This window comes from Eulemur rufifrons, chromosome 29 (genome assembly GCF_041146395.1).
Source record: "Eulemur rufifrons isolate Redbay chromosome 29, OSU_ERuf_1, whole genome shotgun sequence".
Taxonomy (NCBI): domain Eukaryota; kingdom Metazoa; phylum Chordata; class Mammalia; order Primates; family Lemuridae; genus Eulemur; species Eulemur rufifrons.
Window position 1 is genome coordinate 94,455,502 of NC_091011.1, and position 25,359 is coordinate 94,480,860.

At 53.1% G+C, this 25,359-nt stretch overlaps 1 protein-coding gene across 2 annotated transcripts; it reads left to right on the forward strand.

The window, feature by feature from the left end:
* On the forward strand, positions 1 to 24,736 carry ZNF282 (zinc finger protein 282). Of its 2 annotated transcripts, XM_069462042.1 has the most exons (9): positions 23 to 201; positions 2,496 to 2,915; positions 9,746 to 9,872; positions 10,371 to 10,490; positions 12,631 to 12,750; positions 14,417 to 14,530; positions 15,535 to 15,648; positions 22,317 to 22,516; positions 22,747 to 22,822. In XM_069462042.1, exons 1-9 carry the CDS (start codon positions 37 to 39, stop codon positions 22,753 to 22,755), a joined length of 1,389 nt encoding a protein of 462 aa, XP_069318143.1. In that variant the 5' UTR covers positions 23 to 36; the 3' UTR covers positions 22,756 to 22,822. The 2 variants fall into 2 exon arrangements, with proteins under 2 accessions (XP_069318145.1, XP_069318143.1); XM_069462044.1 differs by having other exon boundaries at positions 1 to 201; positions 22,317 to 24,736.
* The last annotated feature ends 623 nt before the right edge of the window (positions 24,737 to 25,359 follow it).

The following is a 25,359-nucleotide window of genomic DNA, read 5'->3' on the forward strand; positions in this document are numbered from 1 at the left end:
CCCTGGCCGGCCCGAGCGGGGAACAGCACTCCCAGGATGCAGTTTGTGTCAACACGGCCGCAGCCTCAGCAGCTGGGCATCCAGGGCCTGGGGCTGGACAGCGGGAGCTGGAGCTGGGCCCAGGCTCTGCCCCCGGAGGAGGTCTGCCACCAGGAGCCGGCGCTGCGCGGGGAAATGGCCGAGGGAATGCCGCCCATGCAGGTGGGAGCAGCCCCGCCGGCGCCATGGCCGCTGCCGTGGGGGCGGGGCGCGGGCCGGGGCCGCGGGGACCCGGCGGCGCGTCCTCTGGAGGCCTCGCGGCTCCCCCGCGTGCGGCGCCGGGACCAGGCCCGAGGCGGGCGGCGCGCGGGCGGCTGCGCGGCGGGCAGGGCGGAGCGGGCCCGACGCAGGCCCGGGGCGCAGGCCCGGCCGCCGAGCGCGATCGCCGGGCCGAGTGCCCGCCGGGGTGCGGAGGCCTAGCGCCGGGCCCGGGCGCCCCCTTCCCGGGACCTGGCGGAGCCGAGACCCGTCGCCGAACCCCAGCCGGGCTCCCCTTTGCGCGCGGCGGGCGGAGGGGCTCGCTGGCACTGCTCACTCCGGCGGCGGGAATGAATGCCCCATCGAGGTTTACGCCGCAGCCAGTTTGACCAGAAGCTTTTCAAAATGTTTTATTGCCATCTTTCACCAAGTGTGGGGAGTAACACACTTTTCCTCCGCACCGGGTGTGAGCCAGGGAAGGGGTGACTTTGTCGTCTTTCCGTGTCGTCTTTCCATCCGTTGGCAAACGGCTGCACCCTGGAGTCGCCTGGGCTGGTCCGGACGCCCTGGCCTCGTCTCGAAGAGGCGAACACAGAGTCTCTGGGGCCAGAGGAGGCACCAGTCGCTTAAGGCTCCCTCAGTAATCTCCGTGGGCAAGGTCTGAGAACCAGTGCTCCAGAATTGGGCAGAGACAAGGGGGTCCTGAGACTGCCCTGGTGGCTTCCCCAGAGGAGGGTCTCAGAGGGCCCTGGCCGCCCCTCAGAGGCCCCCCTCTGCTCAGCGTAAGGCTCTCACGGGTCAGTCAGGAGCTGCTCTATTGTGTTTGATCATTTTTCAGCTTTAGGTCCTGAGAAAACTAAGCTGGGCCAGTGACTTCCTAAACTTCCACTGTCAGCCCTGTCCCCTCTCCTGGAGTGAATCCTCCAGGAACCCAGATGGAGACTTTGATGGAGATGCTGCCACTCACTTAGCAGGGTCTGGCGTCCCTAGAGCCCTGCTCTCCACTCTTCCCTGTCATGCATCCATTCTCAGAACGCCGTAGGGTCTTCTTCTGTGGCTGTCGCAGCTGCTGAGTTAGAGAGGGTGGCGGGCGTGCTTGCCATCGGCCTGCCCACACCACCTCAGAGCAGCAGGTCTCTGCTTTTCCCAACTTGAAGGCCTCTTCATCAGCAACAGGGAGAACAGAAAACGACTCCTCCTGTCCCAGCTGGGGGGAAGAGAGTTGGTTATCAGCCTGTGCTGTTGTCCAGTGAGCCCTGGGTGCTGGCACAGTGTGACACCAGTTCTCCAGATGACCAGTGAACTGTGACCACCTTGACTGTTCTCTCTTTGCCTCGGGGCTCAGCTCCCAAGCTGCACCTCTTGGTCTCACCTTCTGGTTGAGGGCCCTGTGCTGGAAGGTATGGGCAGAGGCCCCGGGCCCTGGGGCACCCCTTCCCCAGGAAGCAGAAGGGAGCCAGAGCAATTTTTCTCTTTGTCTTAGTCTTCTTGGGGATGAGGGGTGTCCCCTGTTCGCTTCTAATGAGTGATGTTTTTTTGGTACACGTATTTTCATTTTGCAAAGTATTTATGAAACAACAGTTGTAGTAATATATGGGGGGGAAGTTGCTTGTCTGCCCTCTAGCTGGGACTCTCTGGTCTCTCCCTTGACCGCAGCCCTGGTAGGAACAGCAGTGGCAACACCTACCTGAAGGGCGTTTTTGTTACCTGCAGCACCTAGAGCTGCTCCAGCTGGCAGTGCAGGGAGGCGCTGTAGGATGACCAGTCGCTTCTTGGTTTCATCATCTTTAAAGCAGAGATCATCATTCTTGCCCTAACCTGCTGAGAGATTGCTGGGAAGATTAGCGTCAGATAACTTTCATGTAGGTTCTTACTTTGAAACAAAAAACGCTAGGCAAATATGAAGTGTGTCTTTAAGTCTGGCCCTGGAAGAAAGCAGCTGTTCTAGTCAAAGAAAGTGGTCTGCAACATTTTAGGCAGGCGTCATGGCCTTCACTTGCGAAGGGTCAAGGTGGGTGAACCAGTGACAAGCCTGACTCCCACAGGCAGGAGGTGGGTGAGAGGTTAGTTGGGTGGCTGGGTGGCTGGCACTCTAGCTTTGCTGAGGGCACTGATGAGCACCGGAACCTGAGGGGCAGGTGCTTGGCAGAAGAAAGACAATCTATAGCATTTGGTTAGTTGTCCCCTGATCTTGAGCCGCCTTCCCCCCGTCACACAAGGTCTCATCCTGGGCTGTCACTTTCTCCCTTCATACACAGGCTCAAGAATGGGACATGGATGCCCGGCGACCGATGCCTTTTCAGTTCCCGCCCTTCCCGGATAGGGCACCCGTCTTCCCTGACCGCATGATGCGGGAGCCCCAGTTGCCCACAGCGGAGATCTCACTGTGGACCGTGGTGGCCGCCATTCAGGCTGTGGAGCGGAAGGTGGATGCCCAGGCCAGCCAGCTGCTGAACCTGGAGGGGCGCACGGGGACAGCTGAGAAGAAGCTGGCTGACTGCGAGAAGACGGCCGTGGAGTTTGGGAACCACATGGAGAGCAAGTGGGCCGTGCTGGGGACCCTGCTGCAGGAGTACGGGCTGCTGCAGAGGCGGCTGGAGAACTTGGAGAACCTGCTGCGCAACAGAAACTTCTGGGTCCTGCGGCTGCCCCCGGGCAGCAAGGGGGAGGCCCCCAAGGTATGTGGGGGTGGGGGGGCGGCAGGGATGGAGGTGAGGAACAGAACAGGTGAACAAAACCCTTGATTTTATTTTGTCAGTCCTTCTCACAAACTTCTCTGGCTTCCTGTTGACTAATTTCAGTGTCTTCTTAAAGCCTGTCTCTGCTTTATCTAGTCTTGAATGTTCTGGCCCAGCAAGGCTGGCCTGTACTCGTTCCCCACAGAGTCTGCATGTTTGTGTCGTGGATCCTCTGCCGTTGCTAGACCCAGACCCTCCCTGAGTCGTCTGGTTGTCTGCAGATTCCTGCAGTTCTTCTCTCCTTGCTTCGTCCACTTGGCACCTAGCAGTGACCATTTGTCATTGGTTGTCTTTGTTTATCCTCATCTGAACATGGCTGGAGATGGACCCCAAACCACGAAGGCCAGATCGCTTTCAAGTCACGATCACTGACCTCAGGCGGGCCCTCCTGGAAGTTCAGAATTCACGCTCCATTTCCTGTTCCATTTGCTCTCCCACTCTCCCCCGATCATTCACTGCTTTCTATTTCACTGAGAGAATGGAGTCATTCAGAAGGGGGTTCTACATGCTGCATTTGTTCATCCACCTGCTGCCTTGGTGCCCACAGACTCTGCCTTCCCTTGTTGCTGTGGCGTGGTGTCTACACCCTTCCGCCTTTCCTGGGGGTCTCCCTAGCATCCCCCCCTTTCTCTTCCACATCATGAGCTTTCCCGGCTAGGCCAGGTCCTTCCCCACAGCATGCGAACTCTCCCTCCCTCTGCCTATCTCCATAACAAAAACCTCCACCTAGCACCTCACTTCTCTGCTCCTTTTTAGAGCAGAATCCCTTAAAAGAGTTGTCTATACTTGTTATCTCCAATTCTTTCCTCCCTGTCTTCTCCCCTCCTCTCTCTGTTACCCCCTCTTTTTATTATAGAGTATTCAAACATATACAAAAAGTAGATGGAATAGTGTTGTGATCTCCCACAAACCCTCATCCAGCTTCAACAGAAATCAACTCTTGGCCAATCTTGTGTCATCCACATCCCTACCCACTTCTCCCTCCCATTTTATTCTGAAGCAAATTCCAGACAGTAATCATTTCATTTGTAAATATTTCAGTCTTAGCTCTAAATGATAAGGACTCTTTGAAAAAAATGACCTCAAATGTTACCACCACCACAGGAACCTACTCAAATATCCAGTTGGTATTTAAATTTTCAATTGTTTCCGTTTTTTTTTTCTTTGAATCAGGATTTAGATATGGTCCACACACTGGGATTGAGATGTCTCTTAAGTCTTTTTAAATCTATAGGCTCCTCCTCCCTCTTATTTTCCCTCACAATTTGTCTGTGGTCGGAATCGGGCCATCTGTCTTGTCACGTGTCTGGCTGTCTGAATTCTGCTGGTTGTGTCGCGTGGTCTCATTTAATGTGTTCCTCTCTTCCTCTCAGCATTCCAGGAAATTGGTAACTGGCTCGTTCTCTCTGGAACCCACGAGGATCAGGCCTCTGCTCCCTCGTGCTGTTCCCGGTCTCACAGCCAGGGGCTGGCTCTCAGTCTTCGTCCCAGCACTGTGCGCGGATGACCACTCCCTCCTCGAAACCCCTCTGGTGTGGTTTCCAAGGCACTGCTCTCTCTCGACTCTTTTCCTACCTCACCAGCTGCTCTGTCTCAGTCTTCTTGGCTGGTTTTGCCTCCTTTGCCAACTGCTTAACGTGTGGAGCGGCCCCGGGCTGTGTCGGCCTCCCCTCTCTGTCTACACTCACTCCCTGGGGCCGGATCCGGCTCGTGGTGCTGAGTGCAGTCTTCATGCTGTCAACTCCAAACAGATTCTTTTCCTCCCACTCTCCCTCTCTCTGCGTCTTGCCCAGATGCCTATTAATTCAGCATCTCCATTCGGGTGTCAGTAAATATCTTAGATTTAACTCGGCCAAAGTATCCTCCAGATTTTCTGCCTGGAACCTGTTCTACCTGAAGTCATCCTCATCTCCGCTGATGATAGTCCATCCTTTCAGGTGCTCAGGCCGAAGCCTTGGAGTCACACTTGTCTTCTTTCTTTCTCACACCCTGCTGCCAATATATTAGTAAATACCATCTGATTTCTATTCAGAATATATCCACAATCTGACCACTCCTGGCCACCTCTGCCGCTGTCACCATCATCTGGTCCGAGCTGCTGTCATGGCTCATCTGATGATTGCCATGGCCTCTGATGGGTCTGCTTGTCTCCATCCTTGTTCCCCAACTTGTACAATCTAGTGTCAGCAGGCAGATGATCCTTTTAATACGTGAATCAGTCCCATTACACCTCCCCTGAAACCTCCCAATGGCTTCCCATCAGATTCGGAATAAAAGCCCAGGTTTGTCTATGGCTTGTGCTCTCTTCCCTGCCGCTCTGACGTCATCTCCCCTCCCCTCCCCGGTGCGCACTCCCTCCCGCACACTGGCCGCCTGCTGTTCTACCATTGTACCGCAGTGCCCGCACCTCAAGGACTCTCCACTGAGAGGTCCTTTCCTGGATATCTGCCCAGCTCTGCACCCCCACGTCCATCAGGGGTCAGCTCCGTTGTCACTTCATCAGGGTGCCCGCCCACAGCCACCCTCTATAAAAGGACCACGTCCCCCAGCACATTCTTCTCCCAGGCCCTGCTCTTATTTTCCTCAAAGCACTTATGCTGTTGGCATCTTAAATATTTAAGATATGATTCTTAAAGACAGTATTCTGTTTTTTGTTTTCTCGGTTGGTTTTCCCCAACCAGAATGTAAATTCTCCTTGGTTCACTGGTGTCCCTGGGCCTATAACAGTACCTGACTTACAGTTGGATGCAAGAAGTGACTCTCCCCATCTGGAGAGCTAACAGCTCCATGGAAGGGACCAGGTCTTGTATGTCTCTGTATCTGCTGAGGCAACCAACCCCAGTGACTTTGCCAGAGTAGTTATTTGACATTTAGTTATTGAGGCCTCACAGAATTGAGTTGTAACAGTGCCTGTGGTTCCTCTACGAAACATCCCCTAGCACTGGGACCCACAGAGACTGGTTTTTAGGATGGTTTTGCGTATATTGCTTGTCTAGCACAGTCAGCATCTGCTTACATACTGCCTTCCTCTCTGGGGTGTGCACTTTATCTCTGCGCTGTATCCTTACGTGGTACTATGTGTTCTGTATGTTGGATTAGGCATTCGAGGAGTCTTGAGTTGACATGTGCCCTTACAGAACAATGAAATACTTTTGGGGTCCAGATTCAGAGGACTTGGGTTTGAATCTTGACTTTGCCATGTACTGGTTTTCCTACCATTGGTCCACTGTGTTTCTTGTTGTCTCTGAGCCTCCTCAATTCCTCTTTTGAAAGAAGTGAAGTATAAATAATTAAGTAAATTCCCAGCTGGTTCCTCTGAGTTTTGGTATTATTATCTGTAAAACAAAGATGATAGTATGCTTACTTAATGCAGTTGTGAAGATGAATTGATTTTGTTTCTGGAAAAACACAGCCAGGCGCGGTGGCTCACGCCTGTAATCCTAGCACTCTGGGAGGCCGAGGCGGTGGATTGTTTGAGCTCAGGAGTTCGAGACCAGCCTGAGCAAGAACGAGACCCTGTCTCTACTAAAAAAATAGAAAGAAATTATGTGGACAACTAAAAATATATAGAAAAAATTAGCTGGGCATGGTGGCGCATGCCTGTAGTCCCAGCTACTCGGGAGGCTGAGGCAGGAGGATCGCTTGAGCCCAGGAGTTTGAGGTTGCTGTGAGCTAGGCTGACGCCACGGCACTCACGCTAGCCCGGGCAATAAAGCGAGACTCTGTCCCAAAAACAAACAAACAAACAAACAAACAAACAAAACCACTATGCAGGTCATTGTGTTAGTTACCTGTTGCTGTGTCACAAATTACCCCAAAACATAGCACCTTAAAAAAAAGTAATTTATCATCTTGCTGTTTCTATGGGTCAGGAATTCAGGAATAGCTTAGCTGAGTAGTTCTGGCTCAGAGTCCCATGAAGAGTCCCACGAATAGCCCGTCGAGCTATTGACGGGCGCAGCAGCCATCTGTGGGCTCAGCTGGCACTGAGGGTCTGTTTCCAGGATGGCCCCCTCACTGTGCTGTAGGCGGGAGGCCCCAGTTCCTCACTGCGTGGCCCTCCCCATAGGGCTACTTGAGCTTCCTTATAGCATGGCAGCTGGCTCCCTCCAGAGGGAGTGAACTGAGAGACCAGGATGAAAGCTGCAATGTCTTTTATGATGTTGTCTCAGAAGTTCTACACTGTCACTTATTGATTTGTTAGAAGTGATCCACGCACTCCTGCCCATGCTTGAGGGGGGAAGAATTAGGAAACACCTAGTAAAAGAACTGTCAAATAATTTGTGGACATATTTTAAAACCACCCCAACCATAAAGCACCATGAAAATGTTAACTAATGTTGCTAGCAACAGTTATAACTCATTGTATCCTCTTGGACATGCTAGATGAATTCTCTTCATCTGTCCCATTCAACGAAAGATACTGTCTCCAGATCCTTTGTGCTGTTGGATTCTGTCGTATTTGTAAATGATTCATAGCTAATTCATGGGTAGTCTTTTCCATCCAGCCTGACTATAGGTTCCCTGCAGTCCCAGACCGTGTCTCAGGCTTCTGCCACCTCCTGTAACAGTTTTAAACAGTGATGTCTGTTTCCAAATGTGAGAATACGATTCCAGAGTTTAGATCCAGCACAGAAACGGTGAAGTCGGGTAGCAGAGTTGGTGTGGAAAGGTCACGAACCTGGCTTTGGATACATTTACTTTGAGATACTTAAAGGTGACTAAGGGGAGCTACTCAGAAGGCCATTGAACTTGAAGGGAGCAAGGAAAGTGTCCTCTGCAAGGTGGGGACAGCTGAAGGGCAGAGAGTGAAACTGCCAAGGGGAAAGTGACAAAACGGAAGGGTAAGGGCAGGGCCTTGGTCATGGAGGAGGAAGAGGAAAAGCAAAGAAGACATGCCGAACGGACAGGAGGCAACACAGTTATGGGAGCCAAGCAGGAGAACATTCTAGAAAGGTGGTCTGATCTTCCAAAGAAGTCAGAGAGGGCGAGGATTTCCATAGAAGGGGGGCACTGATGGTCTTGTAGGGTGTGGTTTCAGACAGCGGAGGGTACAGCGGCAGGTCTTAAAGGGTTGAAGCGGGTGCAGATCGTGAAGAAGAAAAGAGAATACATCTCAGGGTGTTTGAGGTGCAGAGCGGAGCAGAGTAACTTGAGGTAGCAGAGCTGAGAGAGGCTTTTCTGAGGTTGAGATGATCCTGGAAGGAACAGGTTGGGGAGGGAGAAGCTGAAGGTGTGAAAAAGAAGAGATTGGGTTGAGTGTCACAGGCAGGAGGAGGAGGAGAAATGGAGGACACTATTGGTGGGGGGGGGCTGGGCAGGAAGGGGGAGGATGAGGAAGGAGCAACACCCCCTGAGGTCAAAGGTGGATGGGAGAAGATGGGGGAAGGCCAGGTGGAGGTGTGGGAGAGCGAGAAGTTTGGAACAAGCGTGGCAGGGAACATAATGAGGTGTCAACAGGAGATCAACGGAGGGCTGTGAGACACTATGACAGGATGTTGTCTGAAGAATTTTGTGAATTTTATCCAGCAACAGCGAATTTAAATGAAGAAAGGGATCTATATTCATTTTCCTAGGTTGGGGGTTTACCTGAGTCTGGTGGAAAGTTCAAGGAGTTCAAAGTTCTAGTTGTGATTCTAGCGATGGATGGTGAGCTATCGGTGAGCAGGGATGGGCCGTGGCCCACGGGGTACACCTCGCAAACGCGCGGGGCCCCCTCAGTCCCGTGCACCTGGCTGGAGGGCTGACGTTTCTAATTCGTATCAACGTGCTGCCTGCTCACCACACCGTGCGCCTGACTCTGCTGTCTTTTTCTAAGTCACACCAAGGTGCCACACAGTCCAGCTTTGGCCCTGTGAACGCAGGTACGAAGACTAATGGACTAGGATTGGGGTGGGGGAGAATGGAGGGGCTGGACTTTTTAGAGCGAGAGTGAAAAGCTGGCTCAGTAGGGTCGTGAGAGTGGAAAGAAGGAAGCCTGTGTGGCCACAGGAGGGAGTTCAGTTATTAAAGTCAGGGAAGTGAAATCATTTTGAACAGTTCAGTCCAAGGTGAGTGGCTGAAGTGAGGACAAAGGAGGATCCTTGTCAACTTGAAAGAACAGCTTTATGTCACAGATCAGGGTACCTTGACGACAAGTGAGTGAGCTCAGGCAACTCGTCAGGCTCCCACCGAACTTCCTAGCCCTGGCACCCGGTGGGTGCTGAACACACTGGACAAGTGTCTGTTGATCCCCTACTGTGTGCTCCTCTAGCATAAGGTACAGCAGCGAACAGAATAGACCAAGATCCTGGCGCTTTAGCTCATGCCTTTAGATTTTTGTTTTACTGACAAAAATGCAGCCATGTACACAGAGGCGACCTGACCTGAAATACAGGTTTGATAACAGTTTTACTGTGCTTGGCTCACTGATACCCACTCTGAGAACCTGCCACCCTCTGTCACCCGGAATGCCCAAAGCAGCACACTGACTGCACTTTACCTTCAGGTATCCAGTTGACCTAAAAGTGAAATAACAAAGGATATGATTAAATGCTTTTAAAAAAAGGCGGGGCAGCATCCATGGTCACTGTTACCGGGAGCATGAGAAGGCCAGGGACAGAGGACCGGCTGCATTGAAATGGGGGCTGGGGGGCTGCGACTCTGAGGTGGGGCAGACGGGAGCCGTGGGGCAGGGGCCAGGCTCAGGGCCTCGGTGGGGCCCACGGGTGCAGGTGATGTGGAGGGAGGAACAAGCAGAAAGCACTGGACTAAAACTCTCATTGGCTCAGGTTCCAGTGACTTTTGTCGACATTGCTGTTTACTTCTCTGAGGACGAGTGGAAGAACTTGGACGAATGGCAGAAGGAGCTTTACAACAACCTTGTTAAGGAGAACTACAAAACCCTGATGTCACTAGGTAAGGACACCTCTCCTCTTTGGTGCACAGTCTCTGGAGAGGGTTGTGAAATGCTTACTAAGCCACATTTACACCACCTGGGCAAGTTGTTTCATGTTTATACCTAATGAGAACTCAAGAAACTATTTACTTATAATGCTAGTAAGATACAACAATTTCTAATAGGATAAAGATGAAAAACCCAGTAACAGGGCCTGTGGCCTTAGAATTCAGCACACCCTTTGCACCTCACTGCACACTGCCTCCCAGCAGCCTGGGGTGGGCCACAGTTGGCCTGATGTTGGCTTTCAGAGACTGGCTCTTTCTACACGAGACATCTGGGGTTCTGTGGACTTGTTTTCAAGGTTCCTCATAGGAGATTACCTGCCTTACTTGCATACCTGCTACCACGTGGAGGGACACGGGTGGAGGGGGCCCCAGTAGCAGAGAGCTCTCCCGTCACCTTGCCCTGGACCCTGGCTGGCTTCACTCAGCCCTCCTTCTCCAACTCACTTCCAGATGCGGAGGGCCCAGTGCCCAAGCCAGATGCTCCGGCCCAGGCTGAGCCCAGAGAAGAGCCTTGTGTGTGGGAGCAACGTCACCCCGAGGAGAGAGAAATCCCCATGGATCCGGACACAGGTGATGGCAGCTGAAGGGAGTGCCAGGTGCAGGGAAGGGCACAGGTGCAGATGGGAGCTGGGTAGCCCGCAGCTGCCGCCGGGAGGCGCTCCTGCTCATGTTCAAGGGGGAGCATCTCTTGAGTTGCTCCCTAGGGCCCGTTTGGCTGTAGTTGAGTTTTGGTGGTCACGTACAGGAAGAGATCTCAGGGCCTGAAATTGCACCACGGCTACATGTCTTCAGGTTTGGAAAAGCCACGTAGCTCTGGACTTACAGGGAAGCTGCCTGGAGAGACGAGGAGGGGCCTGGGCTTGTGATCCCTCCTGGCCCGGGCAACTGCAGAGAGAGGCCCTGGCTGGGAGGGCCGAGGGCCCAGGCCCGGGGAGGGGGACAGGAGCTGTCAAGGGAGTCTGCAGCAGACTGGGGTTTTGCCCTGGCACCATGTTCATTGCTCGGCTCTGATCTGCAGCGTCAGCTTCAGCTCCTCACTCTGACGCAGAAACACACGCATCCCACGCAGACTCGCCTGCAGGCTGTGCCTCCCTAGGGAAGCAGTCTTAAGTTCTGAAGAAATCCGGTTCCCTGAGGACATCACACACAATGAGCTTTCACTGAGATGTGCGGGTCTGGGGTTCTCGGAAGTCTTTATCAGGCCCTCTGCGCCTCCGGGCAGTGCCGGACGTAGACACCCAAGCCGCGTTCTCTGCCGAGCGGATGAGCTTTCAGCGTCTGGGCCTCTGTCTTTCCTTGTGTTTAGGTGGCGAGCACTTCCACGGGAGCCTCTCTCAGGAGCCAGCGCTCAGGGCCACACTCTTCCTCCTCCTCACCAATCTTTCTCTTATACTGGGATTTAATTTATAGACCACAAAATTTAACTCTTTTAAAGTATATATTATAATTCAGTGGTTCACAAAGGTTTGTAACCGTCACCACTACCTAATTCCAGAACATACATGTCCACCGTAAGAAGCCCCAGACCCACTGGCAGTTACGCCCGCTCCCTGTTCCCCCGAGGCCCCGCAAGCACTCACCTGCTTTCTGTCTCTGGGTGTTCCCGTCCTGGACATTTCGTCCAAACGGCTCCTTCCCTGCCCTCGTCAAACACTGGTCTTTATGTTCAGCGGCTGTGGTGACAGTACCTAGTCTTATGTGGAAGCTTTTTACGTTGAAAGCGCCGTAACCTCACCGGATTCAGTGGGTTGTGGAGCCGTCACCATGCACGGGACGGAGCAGGGATCACCAGGCCTATTTCATAGACGAGAAGGGCAGACCGGAACCCAGAGAGGTCGAGTGGTTCGTCCACCGAGTCAGTGGGGGGCTGGAAACAGGAACCCCGTCTTCAGGCTCTTCCTCCCCTCGCTCTCCTGCTGCCTGAGCCGCCGCCTGCCAGGGCTGGCGCACTCACCGGGAAGCCCCTCGAGATGTCCAGTCTGTCACGCATTGGGATTCTGCGTAGAGGACATGTCAGTGTCATTTATGTGCAGTGAGTCCTCACTTAACATCATCAATAGGTTCTTGGAAACTGTGACTTTGAGAGAAATGATGTATAACACAACAGATTTTTTTTCTCATCAATGTTATAAGGAAACAACATTGAAGGAAATGATGTTATTTGAGGACCTTCCATATGTCATATGGCTTAAAGTGTCTAAGAACCCGCTGACGACCGTAAGTGAGGACTGACCGTGAAGGGATGTTGTGCATTATCCATCCGAGAACGGAGCTTGGTTGTGCCTCTTCGCCCAGCCCGGCCTCTTACTGGCCGTACACACACGCGGGGGTGCGTGCGCGTGGCCAAGCCTGGCCGGCTCTTTCTCGCCGGGGTGCAGAACAAGGTCTAACGGCGCCTTCACAGAGGTCAGACTTGCGGCCCGTCCTGATGAGCACTCAGCCGGTTACCCAGCATGGGGTCGTTTCTAAACTCTTTCTCTGGCCTTATCGCACCTCATTTTGCTGCCTGCCTGTTCCTTTTTCTTGAATGTTCATTGCCTTTCTACTCCAGGACCTTCTGCTCCTCAGGGTCCCCCGTGGCTCCAACAGGAACCCAAGACCCCCGGACACTCCCCTGGCAAGTGCTGACAGTCACGCTCCTGATCACAAAACGTCCCGGTGACCATCGTGCAAAAAAAAGACACCAAGCAATGTGATTCTTTGTCCCTAGGAGCAGAGCCCCTGGTGCCTGCACAGGACGCGTCCTCCCAGGTGAAGCGAGAGGAAGCCCTGTGTGGCCGGGGCCAGCGGGGCCTGGAGGAAAGAGCCGTCCCCACAGAATCCATCACCGGTGAGTGAGCCGCACGGCCGCCCAGACCACAGAGGCGTAGCGTGGTCTGCAGGCTCCTGGCATTGTCTGTCGTGTGTGCCGGGCCACAGGGCTGAGCTGGAAATGGAGGGGCCCTGGGTCCAGGATTGGGCTGAGACAGGATTCCTCCAGGGGACACATACGTGGCACTGGCACTGACAATGTGCCAGTCCATCTGTTTCCTCTCCTATTTGTAGTTTCAGTCTTTAGCTATTCCTCCTTCACCCTTAAAAAAACAATATCCTGGCAGAAGTACTAAGCATAAGGCACTTTACTAGGCTTTATGGGTAAGGGAACAGGTCAGCAAGACCTGCTCCCTGACCAGGAAGACCTTTCATTGTTTTAAACAAGTATTTATGGGCTGCCGCCGCTATGCCAGGCACCCACCAGCCTGCGGTCCTGTGGGGAGTTCCTGGTAGGTGGTATTCCGGCTGGACTCTGGTCATCGGTGAGAACTCTGTTGGAGCAGATGTGTGCAGGAGTCAGAATTCTCCAGAGAAAGAGAACCAATAAGGGGGTGTGTGTGTAGAGAAAGAGACAGAGGGAGATTTATTGCACTGTAAGGAACTGGCTCACGTGGTTGGAGAGGCCGGCAAGTCCAGGGTGGACAGGGTGGGCTGGCAGGTTGGAGACCTGGAGAAGAGCTGACGTCGCAGCTCGAGTCTGAAGGCCGTCTGCTGGCAGAACTGCCTCTTCCGGCGGGGAGGCCAGTGTCTTCCTATCAGGCCTTCAGCTGGTTGGGTGAGGCCCACCCACACTGGCGAGGGTCTTCTGCCTCCCTCAGAGTCTACTGATCTCAGCATTCATCTCTTCCAAAAAATACCTTCATGGAAACATTTAAATGATGTTTGACCAAATATCTGGGTACTGTGGCCACGCCAAGTTGACACATAAAATTGATCCTCAGAAGATATATTAACATACTGTAGCTCTTTACTTATCCACAGGTTAGAGCTCCACAAACCTCATCCCCCCCTTAGTCAAAGCCTCAAACCCATAGGTAAGTGTTACTAGTGTCTGGGTAGAGGAAAGCCCGTTCACTTGTCATCAGGCATGTTCCTTGAAACCATCGTGGGATTACTATCTTTAAAGAGATCTTTAAGAGATAAGAAGGCAATAAGGGGTAAATTAGGTTTAATAGACTCTGTAGAAGAAAGACAATGTAGGATCTCTTTCTTACATCGTGGAAAAATCCCATTCAAATGATTAAAAGGTTTCTTGTAACATTATTTTGTACCCATCAATCTATATAACTATAATTTGTCAATATACAATTTTTTAAAAGGCTTCCTGGAAGAGGTCATCTTCCTAGAAAATCCCCTCATGAGGAATACCTCTGTGCCTGGTGGTCTCAGCACTAGGGCAGGAACCTCATTCTGAGGACATTTTAAGTTCCTGCAGCACAGAGAGACTCTTCATCTTAAAGTCACTGTTTTGTCACTCCCTATAGTTGCCACTTATTTGCAGCAAAAGCTCCATTAGTTGGGGCCAAGCTGACTTAAACCTTTAGTTAATGAGGCTAATTTAATTGTACCTGATGTTTAGAGGAAAGAGATAATTGCATGAAATCAGAGATTTACGCAAAACACAAACTTGCAGGCGGTTTCCCGTCTTCTAATGCCTTTGCTGCTCTTGTCCCCACGAGTAGACTCCCCAATTTCTGCCCAGGACCTCTTGTCCCGGATCAAACAGGAGGAGCACCAGTGTGTGTGGGACCAGCAGGATTTGGCAGACAGAGACATTCCCACGGACCCCAACTCAGGTGAGAAAGGTGCCAGGACGAATACTGAGGGAAACAGCGTTTTTCAAAAGGAATCACAGTTGATGATTTATTGTGCCAATGGAACTGATACTAAAATTACTTCAGCACTGATTTTCGAATAATAAAAACAACCAAAGAGCTTCTAAAATCTGCATATATTTCTGTCAGAAAGTCATTTACTACAACTATTACGTACCCATAATAATTAAAAATAAAATATTTAAAAAATAAACGGGAACAATGTCATTTACATTTTGTGGAATTTCTCTTGAGTGAATACTAGCTGGATATCTCCCAAGAAACTTCTAGGGAGGGTCCAGGCATTCAGGGAAACACACCTAGAATGGTAGGGACGCCCGCCTGCCCAGGGCCTGTGTGTGTGTCTGCGGACCTGGAGCAGTGCGGTGTCTTCTGCCTGGTAGTTATGACACCAAAGTCTCATCCTACCCCCCACACCAGGGAGAGAAGATGAGAAGTAGAATCTAGGATTCCTTGTAGTCTGTCAACTTTACAACAGAGAAATTGAGGGGACCCAGGGCAGGGGGAGCACGGAGCCTTCCTGAAAGAGTGGTCAGGCTTCACTGTGGTTCTCACCAGTGACCTCCGGTTTGCCATTGCTGATTTCTGAGTCATACCAATCAGCTGTGGCCCTGTGGGCCATCAGACTTAAGGCTGTCCTCTGGCCTGTCCTGGCCCCACCGGTTCCTCTGGGGATCAGTGGACAGATTCAGAAGACCTGGGTTCTAATCCTGGCTCTGACAGTGTACAGACTTTGGGATGAATCTCTTCCTCTCTGGGCAACTTGAAATGTAGGGAGCAGCAAGTGAGAGCGCATTTAGGAAGGCGGTTACAGGGTAGGAAGGGTGGCCTCTCCATGCAGCACAGATCCTGCAACCGTCACGTGCCCTGCGAGCTGGAGCCTTTACATGCAGTGGTTTGTGAAGCTTTGATGGGATGCCAAGCAGAAGTGAACCAAATCTAAGACTGCCTTCTTTCTGTGACAGAGTCTCTCATCTCAGCACATGACATCTTGTCATGGATCAAGCAGGAGGAGCAGCCGTACCCGTGGGGCCCACGTGACTCAGTGGAAGGAGAGCTCGGATTAGACTCTGGCCCCAGTGAGTAACGCGCCCACCGGGACCCGGGGTGTCTCCTGTGGAGCTGAGCAGCCGAGGCCGAGATGAGGGCCGGTCGCTTTCCTCGGCCTGCCCCTTCTGGCGCGACGTTCTGTCGATGGCAGCCTTTCTAAGGCCTTCACCAAAGCACTGTCCCCTTTCTTTTTGGCGTGTGAGAACAGGAGTATTCCCAAGAGCTGTCATAACAAAGTGCCACCGACTGGGTGGCTTAAAAAATGGAAATTTATTCCCTCGCAGTTCCATAGGCCAGAAGTCCAAAGTCAAGGTGTTGGCAGAGCCTGGCTCTCTGACACCTGCAGGGGAATTCCTCCCTGCCTCTCCCAGCGCCTGGCGGCTGCTGGCAATCTCTAATGTCCTTGGCTTGTAGATGCTTCGTTGCAGTCCTCCGTCTTCACTTGGCGTTCCTCTGTGTGTCTGTCCTCACATGGCCGTCTTCCTATAAGGACACCAGTCGTATTGGATCAGGGGCCCACTCCACTCTAGCATGACCTCATCTTAACTACATCTGCAGCAACCCGGTTTCCAAATGAGGTCCCATTCTGAGGTACTGGAGGTTAGGACTTCAACATGTTGTAGGGGAGGACGTAATTCAACCCTTAATGGCAGGGAAAGGAGAGCGGGCTGGGGCAGAGATGAGCCAGGGTGCCTGCGGCAGGTTGGTGGCAACAGGTGGCCACGTACTAGAAAACACCAGCCAAAGCACCCGAGCCAGCCCCGAACTGACATCCCTGAGTAACTGGTGAAGACACTGAAGCTCAAATAGAGAGAGGGGACTTTTTTTTTCCCTAACAGGTATGGAACCAAATGTCTCACCAGACTGGAGTCTCTTGGGTCTTTCTGAAGCTCCGATTATTGACCTATGACCTCAGACATATGTTTAGGGATTATTTAACACTCTTAGCATCAGGCTAACATTCCTGGCTAGACCCAGTGCAATGTCCTTGCCTCAAGGCGGCTGGCTTAGTGTCACCAGGGGTTGATTAGAGTGTTAAAGGGATAGCTGAACACGTGTTCTTGTCTGTACTCCTGACATCACGTAAGAGCTTAAATCCATGCAGGAGCTGAGGACATAGGTTATTTCTGAATCTGAATGGCCATTTCCAACTCAGGTGAGCAGATCATTCTCTCTGTGAGACAAACTTAGTGCATTTCTGAAAGAGCCAGGGTGGGCCTAGAGGAATTGGCCAGGGATGGTAGGGGAACAGTATGTGCCCTTGTTTGAGAGAACTGGAAGCAGCCTTCTTTGTAACCTGTTGGCGTGGTGGGCTGACGTGGGGCAAAGCCAGGGAACTGCCCTGAAGCACAGGAAGAAATGATAGTAGCTGATACCACTTCTTCCTCCAGGGCGCCTTGGCCACCTCTGCTAGCTCTGCCCTGAAGGCTCAGGAGCCAGCCCTTCAGTCATGGGCCAGGAAGTTCTGCCCAAACCCTTGCTTGTCCCTCAGCGCCACCTCCCAATTCTTCCCAGTCCGCTCGGAGTGCGTGGGCTTGGAGGGGCCTTTTCCTGAGGACCTGGGCAGTGTGGAAGCCGGTCTAGGAAGGTCCGGGAGGAACTTGCAGGGCTTTGCAAATGACCAAACCATTTTCTTACTTCAGTTTGGCTGTGATGGATCATGAAATTTGCTTCATGTTGTTTTATCTTTGGAAGGCCCTCAAACCCTAGCGTTTAGGAGGAAATGCCCAGAATTTGGGAGACAGGAGTGTCTGAAATGCTTCTCTTGCCTGTCCAATCACTGCAGCCTCTCATCGGGGCCTCTGTTCTTTCTCCCTCAGTGAGCCTTCCTCCCGGTTATTAATGTTGGAATTTGAAACTACTATCTCATCTGTGGTTTGAAGCTTAAGAGCAACTTAGTGTTGTGGTTGCCAGGGACAACTGAGGGTGAGGCGGGGTATTATGTGGAAGAGTCTTCTGAAAAGGGGATGGAAGGGAAGAGAGTAGTGGGGTAGAGAGTAAAATGCAGAAATGTATGAAACTCCTTCCTGCCAGCCTCCTCTGGCCCTGGGGTATGTAAGAGAGAGAGAACCAGTGTCCTGCTTGACTCAAAGTCAGACCTCAACCTAATCGGACATTGCATTTTTGGAAAACAGATTCTGAATTTATATATTAATGAGTGTGGGGTCTCTGCTGTCTCTGTTCTCAGTTAGTGTAATATAAGAAGAACATCCAGATCACCCAAAGTTAATGTGCCTGAGGCTCCATCGAAGCAGGAAGTGTGGATAGGACGTTGGAGTCCAGTGACGACCAGGTGCTTCCGGAGTGAGTGGTGGTCAGGAGCCTGGAGCTGGGCCACCCTACCCAGAATGTGATTTGAAAGCACCCACTGAAATGCCCACATTATTCACAGAAAACAGTGTTTCTGACCTTTTTTAGTTACTATTTATTTAGCAAATATTTACTTAGTGTCTGCTATGTGCTGTGCCATGTTATAAGCACTTAGAATACGCAGCGAAGCAAGACCTTTCCTTCTGTAGGAGGAGATGACAAAAAGCAAGACAACAAGCAGACAAGACAAAGTCTGGGTGTGGTGACTGCTCAGAGGATGATGCGTCAGGGAGAACAGGCAGGTGGAAGTGAGGCAGGAGAGGGCAGAGGGGGGCAGGAAAGGCCGCCCCGGGAAGTCACACCTGAGTGAGCCTCCGCGCGGAGAAGGAGCCAACTATGGGACTTGGGGAAGAGAAGACTGAGGGAGGAGGAGCGAGGGCTCAGGGGGGCTCCGGGGTGTGGCTGGAGCTGCCGATAGGGAGGGGCTTTCCACATATAGCCAAGTTAGAGTTTGGATTTTATTCCGATAAAAGGAGAGACTAATACGGAGTTTTAAACAGGGCAGTGACATGGTCTGGTTTACATTTTTGTAGGATGAGTTCAGGACGGGTTGGGGGTGGTGTGCGGAGCCAGAGCGGAAGCACAGGAGCCACTCTGGAGGCCAGTGCATTTGCTACAGACCAGGCGGAGGGATGCCGCGTGGTCAGAGCAGGGATAGCAGCCGCGCATGGGAGAGAAGTAGATGGATTCGAGCCGCACGTTGAGAGTGTGACTGATGGATTGCATGTGGTGGGTGAGGGGTCAAGAGTGACTCCTAGGTCTGGGTCCTGAAGAAATGGGAGAATGGTGGTGCCATTTGCTGAAGTGCCGAGCCCTGGAAAAGCACCAGTGTTGCTATGGCAATCGGTGTTCTGCTTTGGACCTATTAAAATTTGAAGTTACCTCCATGTGGCAGTGTTAGGTAGATGAATATAGGAGTCTGAAGTTCAAGAGAGTGAGCTGGGGGCTCAACTGATTTGGGAGTCACAGGCTGCAGTAACTTCCAATACCAGCTGCCTGGAGCTGGCCAGACTGCCCAGGTCGGGGGCACAGCCCTCCACAAGACGGCCCTCACTTCGGACACCAGCCACGAGTTTGGGGGTCCCAGGCCACCCTTACTTCTGATCAGCTGGCTACAAATCTGGGAGTTCCCACTACCCTCTCAGGTTCAGTAATTTGCTAGAATGAATCACAGAACTCAGGAAAGTGCTATATGTATAATTATAGTTTTATTACCGCAAAAATATTCAAATCAGAACCAGCCAAAAGGAGACCCATAATGCTAGGTCTGGGAAGGTCCCAGACAAAAAGCTTCCATTGTCTTCTCCCTGTGGAGTCAGGACGTGTCACCCTCCCAGCATGTCGATGTGTGACAATATACAGTGTTGCCTATCAAGGAAGTTCACCTGAGCTTTGGTGTCCAGAGTTTTTGTTGTGGGTTCTTTATATAGGTATGATCGACCAAATCACTGGTCATGGGAGTCAACTCTGGCTCCACCCCCCTTCCTTCCCTGGAGGCTGGGCTTCAGGCCCTGACCCTTGAATCATGTGGTTGGTGTTTCTGGCATGGCTAGCCCCCATTCTGAGTCATCTTGTTAGCTTCAGCCCTCTATTTATGGGCCCACCATGAATAACAAAGACACTCCTATAACTCAGGAGATTCCAAGGATTTAGAGGCTGCTTCCCAGTAACCAGGGACAAAGACCAGTCAAATTATTACACATAGATTGCTTTAAGGCTGAGGACTGCGTGAGCTCCAAGGACAAAGAACTAAAGAGATCCCGGGTCTGAGCCTGGAGGAGACCAGAAGAGTGTGGCCTCACAGAGGCTAGGAGAAGAGACTCTCTCAGCAGGGAAGGAAGGAGTGTTTAACCATGTCAGTTGCCAACGAGGGGTTGAGTATGCAAGACAGGGAAAAGGCCGTTGGATTTGGGGCATTGGAGATTGTTGGTGACCTTGACAAAAGTTGTTTCGGTAGAATGGTGGGGACACACGCCCTATTGTAATCATCTGAAAAGAGAATAGGAGGTGAAGAAGTGGTAAGAGCAAGTATAGGTAACTCTTGGTGCATCTTGCTGTGGAAGGGAACAGACAGATGACATGAGATGAACTGGGGTGAGGGGCACGTGGGTCTAGGGAGGGTGTTTTTTAAGTCGAGAGATAACTAGACCATTGTGGCTGGTAGGATGCTCTCAACTGCTTTAGAATCCTGATTCAAACTGCCTTAAAGAATAAAGAAATGTATTCTCTTACGTAAGTAGAAGTCCTGAAGTAGTCAGGTTCAGGTTTAGTTGGTTCAAGGACTCGGCTATGTTTTCAAGGACCCAGGTTCTTTCCAACTCTTTGCGTGGCCATCCTTGGTGTGGCTTCATCCTCAGGCTGCCAGCATGAAGGCTGCAGCTGCTCCAACCTTCATATCCAGACCCAGAGGAAAAAGGAAAGCCATCTTTTCTTACACACTCTAAGGAGTGAGGAAACCTTGCCAGGAGCCTCCTGGCAAACTTCTCCTCACACCTGATTGGCTAGGGCTAGGTCACATGCTTATATCTGAAGCCATTACCTGCCAAAGACTGGAAAGGAAACGCCCTGTGGGGGCGGGGTTAGAGGAGGAGGTATGAGGTAATCCTGGAAGAGTGGAAAGTTAGAACACACCTGGGACCTGGGCCAGGGTGCCAGGCTATGTTGAGGGCCCTCGTGAGGTCTGTGGAATTTTCTGCTGCATCATTCAGCTGCCTGAGTACAGTTGCAGGACTGGGGTTCTCCAGGCCAGCACGACTGAGGAGAGGGGAGAAAAGGCAATAAGGGTGTTTGCCAGCGAGTGATTGTGGTGCTGGATCCAGTGCCAAGTTGCATCAGGAAGACAGAAAAAGGGCGTGGAGCATGGCGGGATGGTGAGAAAATGGGTCGAGGCTCACACTGAGTTGGAAAAATTATCAGAGTACATTGTCTTAGGCTGGGTTTCCTGGGAAACAGTCCCTGGAGGTTTACATGCATGTGTTTCCGTGTCAGTCTTCTTGGGAATAACACCTATGAAGGAGTGAGACTAGCAGGATTGGGTAGCGGGAGAAGCAAAGACCCACAGTGCGGTAGCCACAGAGGCCACACAGATCTCACAGGACGCTCTGGAGCTGGGATGACCGTCCTGAGACATCCTGACTTGAAGTGAGAATTATTTTGGCCTCTACCCCTGGCCAGTGTCCTGTGGAGATGGTTCTGTGCCGGGTCAGTTTTGATTGGGACAGAGGGGGAAGGCTGGGCCCAGTCTGTGTAAGGGAATTGTTTGAGGACAGGCCTTAGTCAGACAATGGTGAGCATGGTGGGTTGGTTGCAACGTGGCGGATGTGGCTGGAGAAGTGGCCTCCAGGGAGCAGGTGGGCCCTGGGCAGAGGCGAGCTGGGAGCACAGAGGAGAAAACGGGATGCCAAGAAGAGGTGGGGGCAGATGCAAACTTCACTTTCATCAGAGTTCTTCCGCAGGCTGCCCCTACGTGTGGGAGCCAGCTCCTCTAGGTGGGAGGTGACGGAGGGTGGAGGCATGAGAAGACTTCCAGATAAAGTCAGCACGCTGGATGGCTTCTCTGTCAGCAGTGGAGTTCTGGACCTAAGGTCACTGTTCTGATGCTGGGGGCCTGGACTTGGTCCCTCACTGACCCCCAACGTGGTGGAGAGCTGTGCACTCGTGGCCTGGAGACTCTAGGGTGCAAGGAAAAGGGGCATGGGGAAGGAGCCACACTTCCCTGGGTGGCAGTCGGAGCAGCCACTTCCACACAGGGGCTGGGAGGGTCCAGGTGCCATCAGGGCTGAGGTTGGACTCACACGGTCCCAGCTGCCCACCCTGCCGAAGTCAGATGCCACTTGCTTAGTGGAGACGTGGCTGCCAGTCCGCCTGGTGCTTACGGTCCCAGCTCCCTGCATTCCATTCCTGTGGACCTCTAGCCAGGATTCACCTGGGGTAAGTCCTAGCAAGTTTTTCCCCCCCCAGGTGAGAGATTCTCCCAAGATAAATTAGCATTGTCCATCTACAATTAAGTCTTGCTATGTCTGGACAGTTCTACCTTCCAAGGTGACTTCTGGGTATCTTGCTACCCCCTAGCCCTGAGTATTCTGCAGGGGTGTCCTGCCCCTCCTGTGTGCTACCTGCTGGGCACCTGCTTTTGCGGCTCCACAGCAGGGTGGCTTTGGGCAGGTGGGGGGGCAGGGCATGCAGATTGTGACCGCTCATGTTCAGTCCCCTCATTTTTAGTGAAACTGAGGCCCAGAGAGCACGTGACCTGGGCCCCCTCGCAGGGACAGTGTGGGGTCCTGGGCGAGAACACTGTCAGCATATCACTTCTTCGTGTCTCCCCCAGGTGACAGCCTGCTGATGGTGAAGAACCCGCCCCCGGCCCCACCGCAGCCGCAGCCGCAGCCGCAGCCGCAGCCGCAGCCGCAGCCCCAGCCGCAGCCGCAGCCGCAGCCGCAGCAACAGCCGCAGAGTCTGCCCCCGCTCGCAGTGGCCGAGAACGCAGGGGGGCCCCCGAGCCGCGGGCTGCTGGACGACGGGTTCCCGGCGCTGCCCGGGGAGCGTGGTGCGGTCGAGGCGCCGCCGGGCGGGGAGGGCGGCACGGGCGGTGGTGGCGTGGGCGCTGGTGCGGGTGCGGGCGGCACCTGTGGCAGCTGCTGTCCCGGCGGCCTGCGGCGGAGCCTGCTCCTGCACGGCGCGCGCAGCAAGCCCTACTCGTGCCCCGAGTGCGGCAAGAGCTTCGGGGTGCGCAAGAGCCTCATCATCCACCACCGCAGCCACACTAAGGAGCGGCCCTACGAGTGCGCCGAGTGCGAGAAGAGCTTCAACTGCCACTCGGGCCTCATCCGCCACCAGATGACGCACCGCGGCGAGCGGCCGTACAAGTGCTCGGAGTGCGAGAAGACCTACAGCCGCAAGGAGCACCTGCAGAACCACCAGCGGCTGCACACGGGCGAGCGGCCCTTCCAGTGCGCGCTGTGCGGCAAGAGCTTCATCCGCAAGCAGAACCTGCTCAAGCACCAGCGCATCCACACGGGCGAGCGGCCCTACACGTGCGGCGAGTGCGGCAAGAGCTTCCGCTACAAGGAGTCGCTCAAGGACCACCTGCGCGTGCACAGCGGCGGCCCCGGCCTCGGTGCCCCGCGGCCGCTGCAGCCGCCGTCCGAGCGAGACTAGGGCTGGGCTGGGGGAGGGGCGGCCGGGGTCCTGGGCCGGGCCCTCCCGCCCCGCGTTCTCGGCGCGCCTTCCCGCCCCCTACCGGCCACCTGCTGGAAATTGGGAACAGGAATTGCACTCCAGACGGGGTCCCCGAGGGCTGGGCAGGGGCACCCCAGGTCCGTCTGGTCGGGATGGACAGCCCAGGTCATCTCATGGGTGGACCGAGCGGCTGGGGAGGTGCCAGAGGGACAGCAAGGAGGCACCGCCCTCAGGCCACCTGGGCCACAGACTGATCAGGGGAAGCGACCAGGGAGTCTGGAGACCCTTCTGAGATAAGGAAATAAGGTTCTAAGATTAGGGGACGCCCTGAAAAAGGAAGCGAAGGCCTGACGGTGAGCTGAGGGATGCGCTAAGGGTGGCATCTTTATGATGACAACACTGCCTCGAGTTTGAATAGCGCTTTATACTTTTTTAAAAGTGTTTTCTATCCGTTATCTATTTTCGCCCTTAGCCTATCCCTCTGAGATAGGTGGGGTAGGATTTTCTTGACTTGGTGACTGAGGAAACTGAGACACAGGTGAGATGGTTTACCCAAGATCAGGCACGAAGAGGGGTGCAGCCGCCCAGGCGCCCGTCCCAGCGCAGTGTCCCCACCACGCACGCTGCCTACCTCGGTGGTCGGAGAGACCGCTCTGGCCTGGCCTTCCTGGGCTCTCTCCTCTCCCTTTCCTCCCCTCGACCCACCAACACAAAACAAAAAACTCCAGAAGCAAGAGAGGGCAACTCATGGGTTACTGGGAATGGGGGACAGACTGGCTACAAAACACCCCAGGTTATGCTTCTGGAAGGCTCTTTCTGTGTGAGAGGTTCTGGGTGGCAGCCCCGAACCCTCAGCCTCTGCTTCCCACCTCCAGTCCCTCAATCTGGGGCAGCAGGTCTCCTCACTGCACAAGAGTGCCCTGGCCCTCCGGAGGCAGCTGGTGCCCTAGGTCAGACCTCACCTTGGTGATTTATTCCAGTTTCCCCGGGGCAAAGGGGTGAGGGAGAGGCTTTTGCTGCAAGAGCAGCTACCAGGAAAGTGAGTCTCTTCCCTGGAGGGCTGGGCAAGTGGGTGCCAGAGTGTGAGCCTCAGTCTCTCTGCCCTGGGCCTCCCAATTGGTGCTATCTGTTAACTGACCATGCTCCTGGACATGGACACAGACCCTACTGTGCTCCGGACCCTGCAGGCGCCTTGGGAAGCGCCCAAAGGACTCCCTTTCATGTTGGTGCATCTGCTTCGTGGCTCTGGGCACCACGTCCCGAGGAGCCACAGTCTCCATTTCAGCGTCTTGCATGGCCAAGCACCGGGGTGGGGTGGCATGCCCTAGGACCCTGTTCTGTTTGTGTCAAAAATGACTTTCCTGCTCTTCCCGCTTCTCTCCCAGCCAGGGCACAGTGGGCAGCCGGCACTCGGCACCACTTGTGTGAGCTCTCCGCTTCCGCCCTTGCCCTCATCGCGATGCTCTGCTTTCCTCAGACCCATTTTTGCCGTGCAAAGGGAATTCTTGAAATTAAATAAAAGGTATCCAGATTGCAGACTGCATGTTCACAAAGCCAGGGGGTTCTCCAGCTTGGCTTCCTACAGTAAAGCCTCAATGAACTGGAATCCAATTAACTGGGATTTTTTTTTCTTTATTCTGCTTTTTGAGGAAGGCAAATCTTAAGAAAACAAGCTGAGATGAGAAATTAAACACAGACGAGGTTTAGTAGAGTTTTGTTAGAGCAGAAAGAAACCCTCTAGTTCAATGATTGGTTGGGAGAGGACATTATGCTACTTTTCAAAAGCAAACACAAAATATTTTCATAATCTAAATCAGGGAAAATAAGATCAAATTTTGATTTGGCTGTTGGGAGTTTGAGGAAGGGGAGAAATCACTGAGACGTGTTTGAAACATCTGAGCACATAGCTCAGTCTCATCCCTTTATTTTACCCCCCAAGGCACTGATTCCCAGAGAGGTTTAGTAACTGAGCTAGTGATGGCCAAGACAGACTCTCTGGTTTCCTAAGTCCTAGGTTGTGGACCCCACGACACCATGAGTCGCCCCAACTCCCAGCACAGGTCCTGAGAGAGTCCCATAGTGAGCTACAACCCTGGATCTGATCAGAGGCGGAGACACTCAGGATGTTGGCCACTGTGTTTCGTTCACTAAATTACCTCTGTAGTGTTCAGCACGTGTGTAGTCAGGGTGGG

Coding starts and splice junctions, on each gene's coding strand:
- ZNF282 (XM_069462044.1), top strand. CDS start 37: ATGCAGTTTGTGTCAACACGGCCGCAGCCTCAGCAGCTGGGCATCCAG. Junction 202..2,495: donor AGGGAATGCCGCCCATGCAG/GTGGGAGCAGCC, acceptor CTTCATACACAG/GCTCAAGAATGGGACATGGA. Junction 12,751..14,416: donor CCCCACAGAATCCATCACCG/GTGAGTGAGCCG, acceptor CCCCACGAGTAG/ACTCCCCAATTTCTGCCCAG.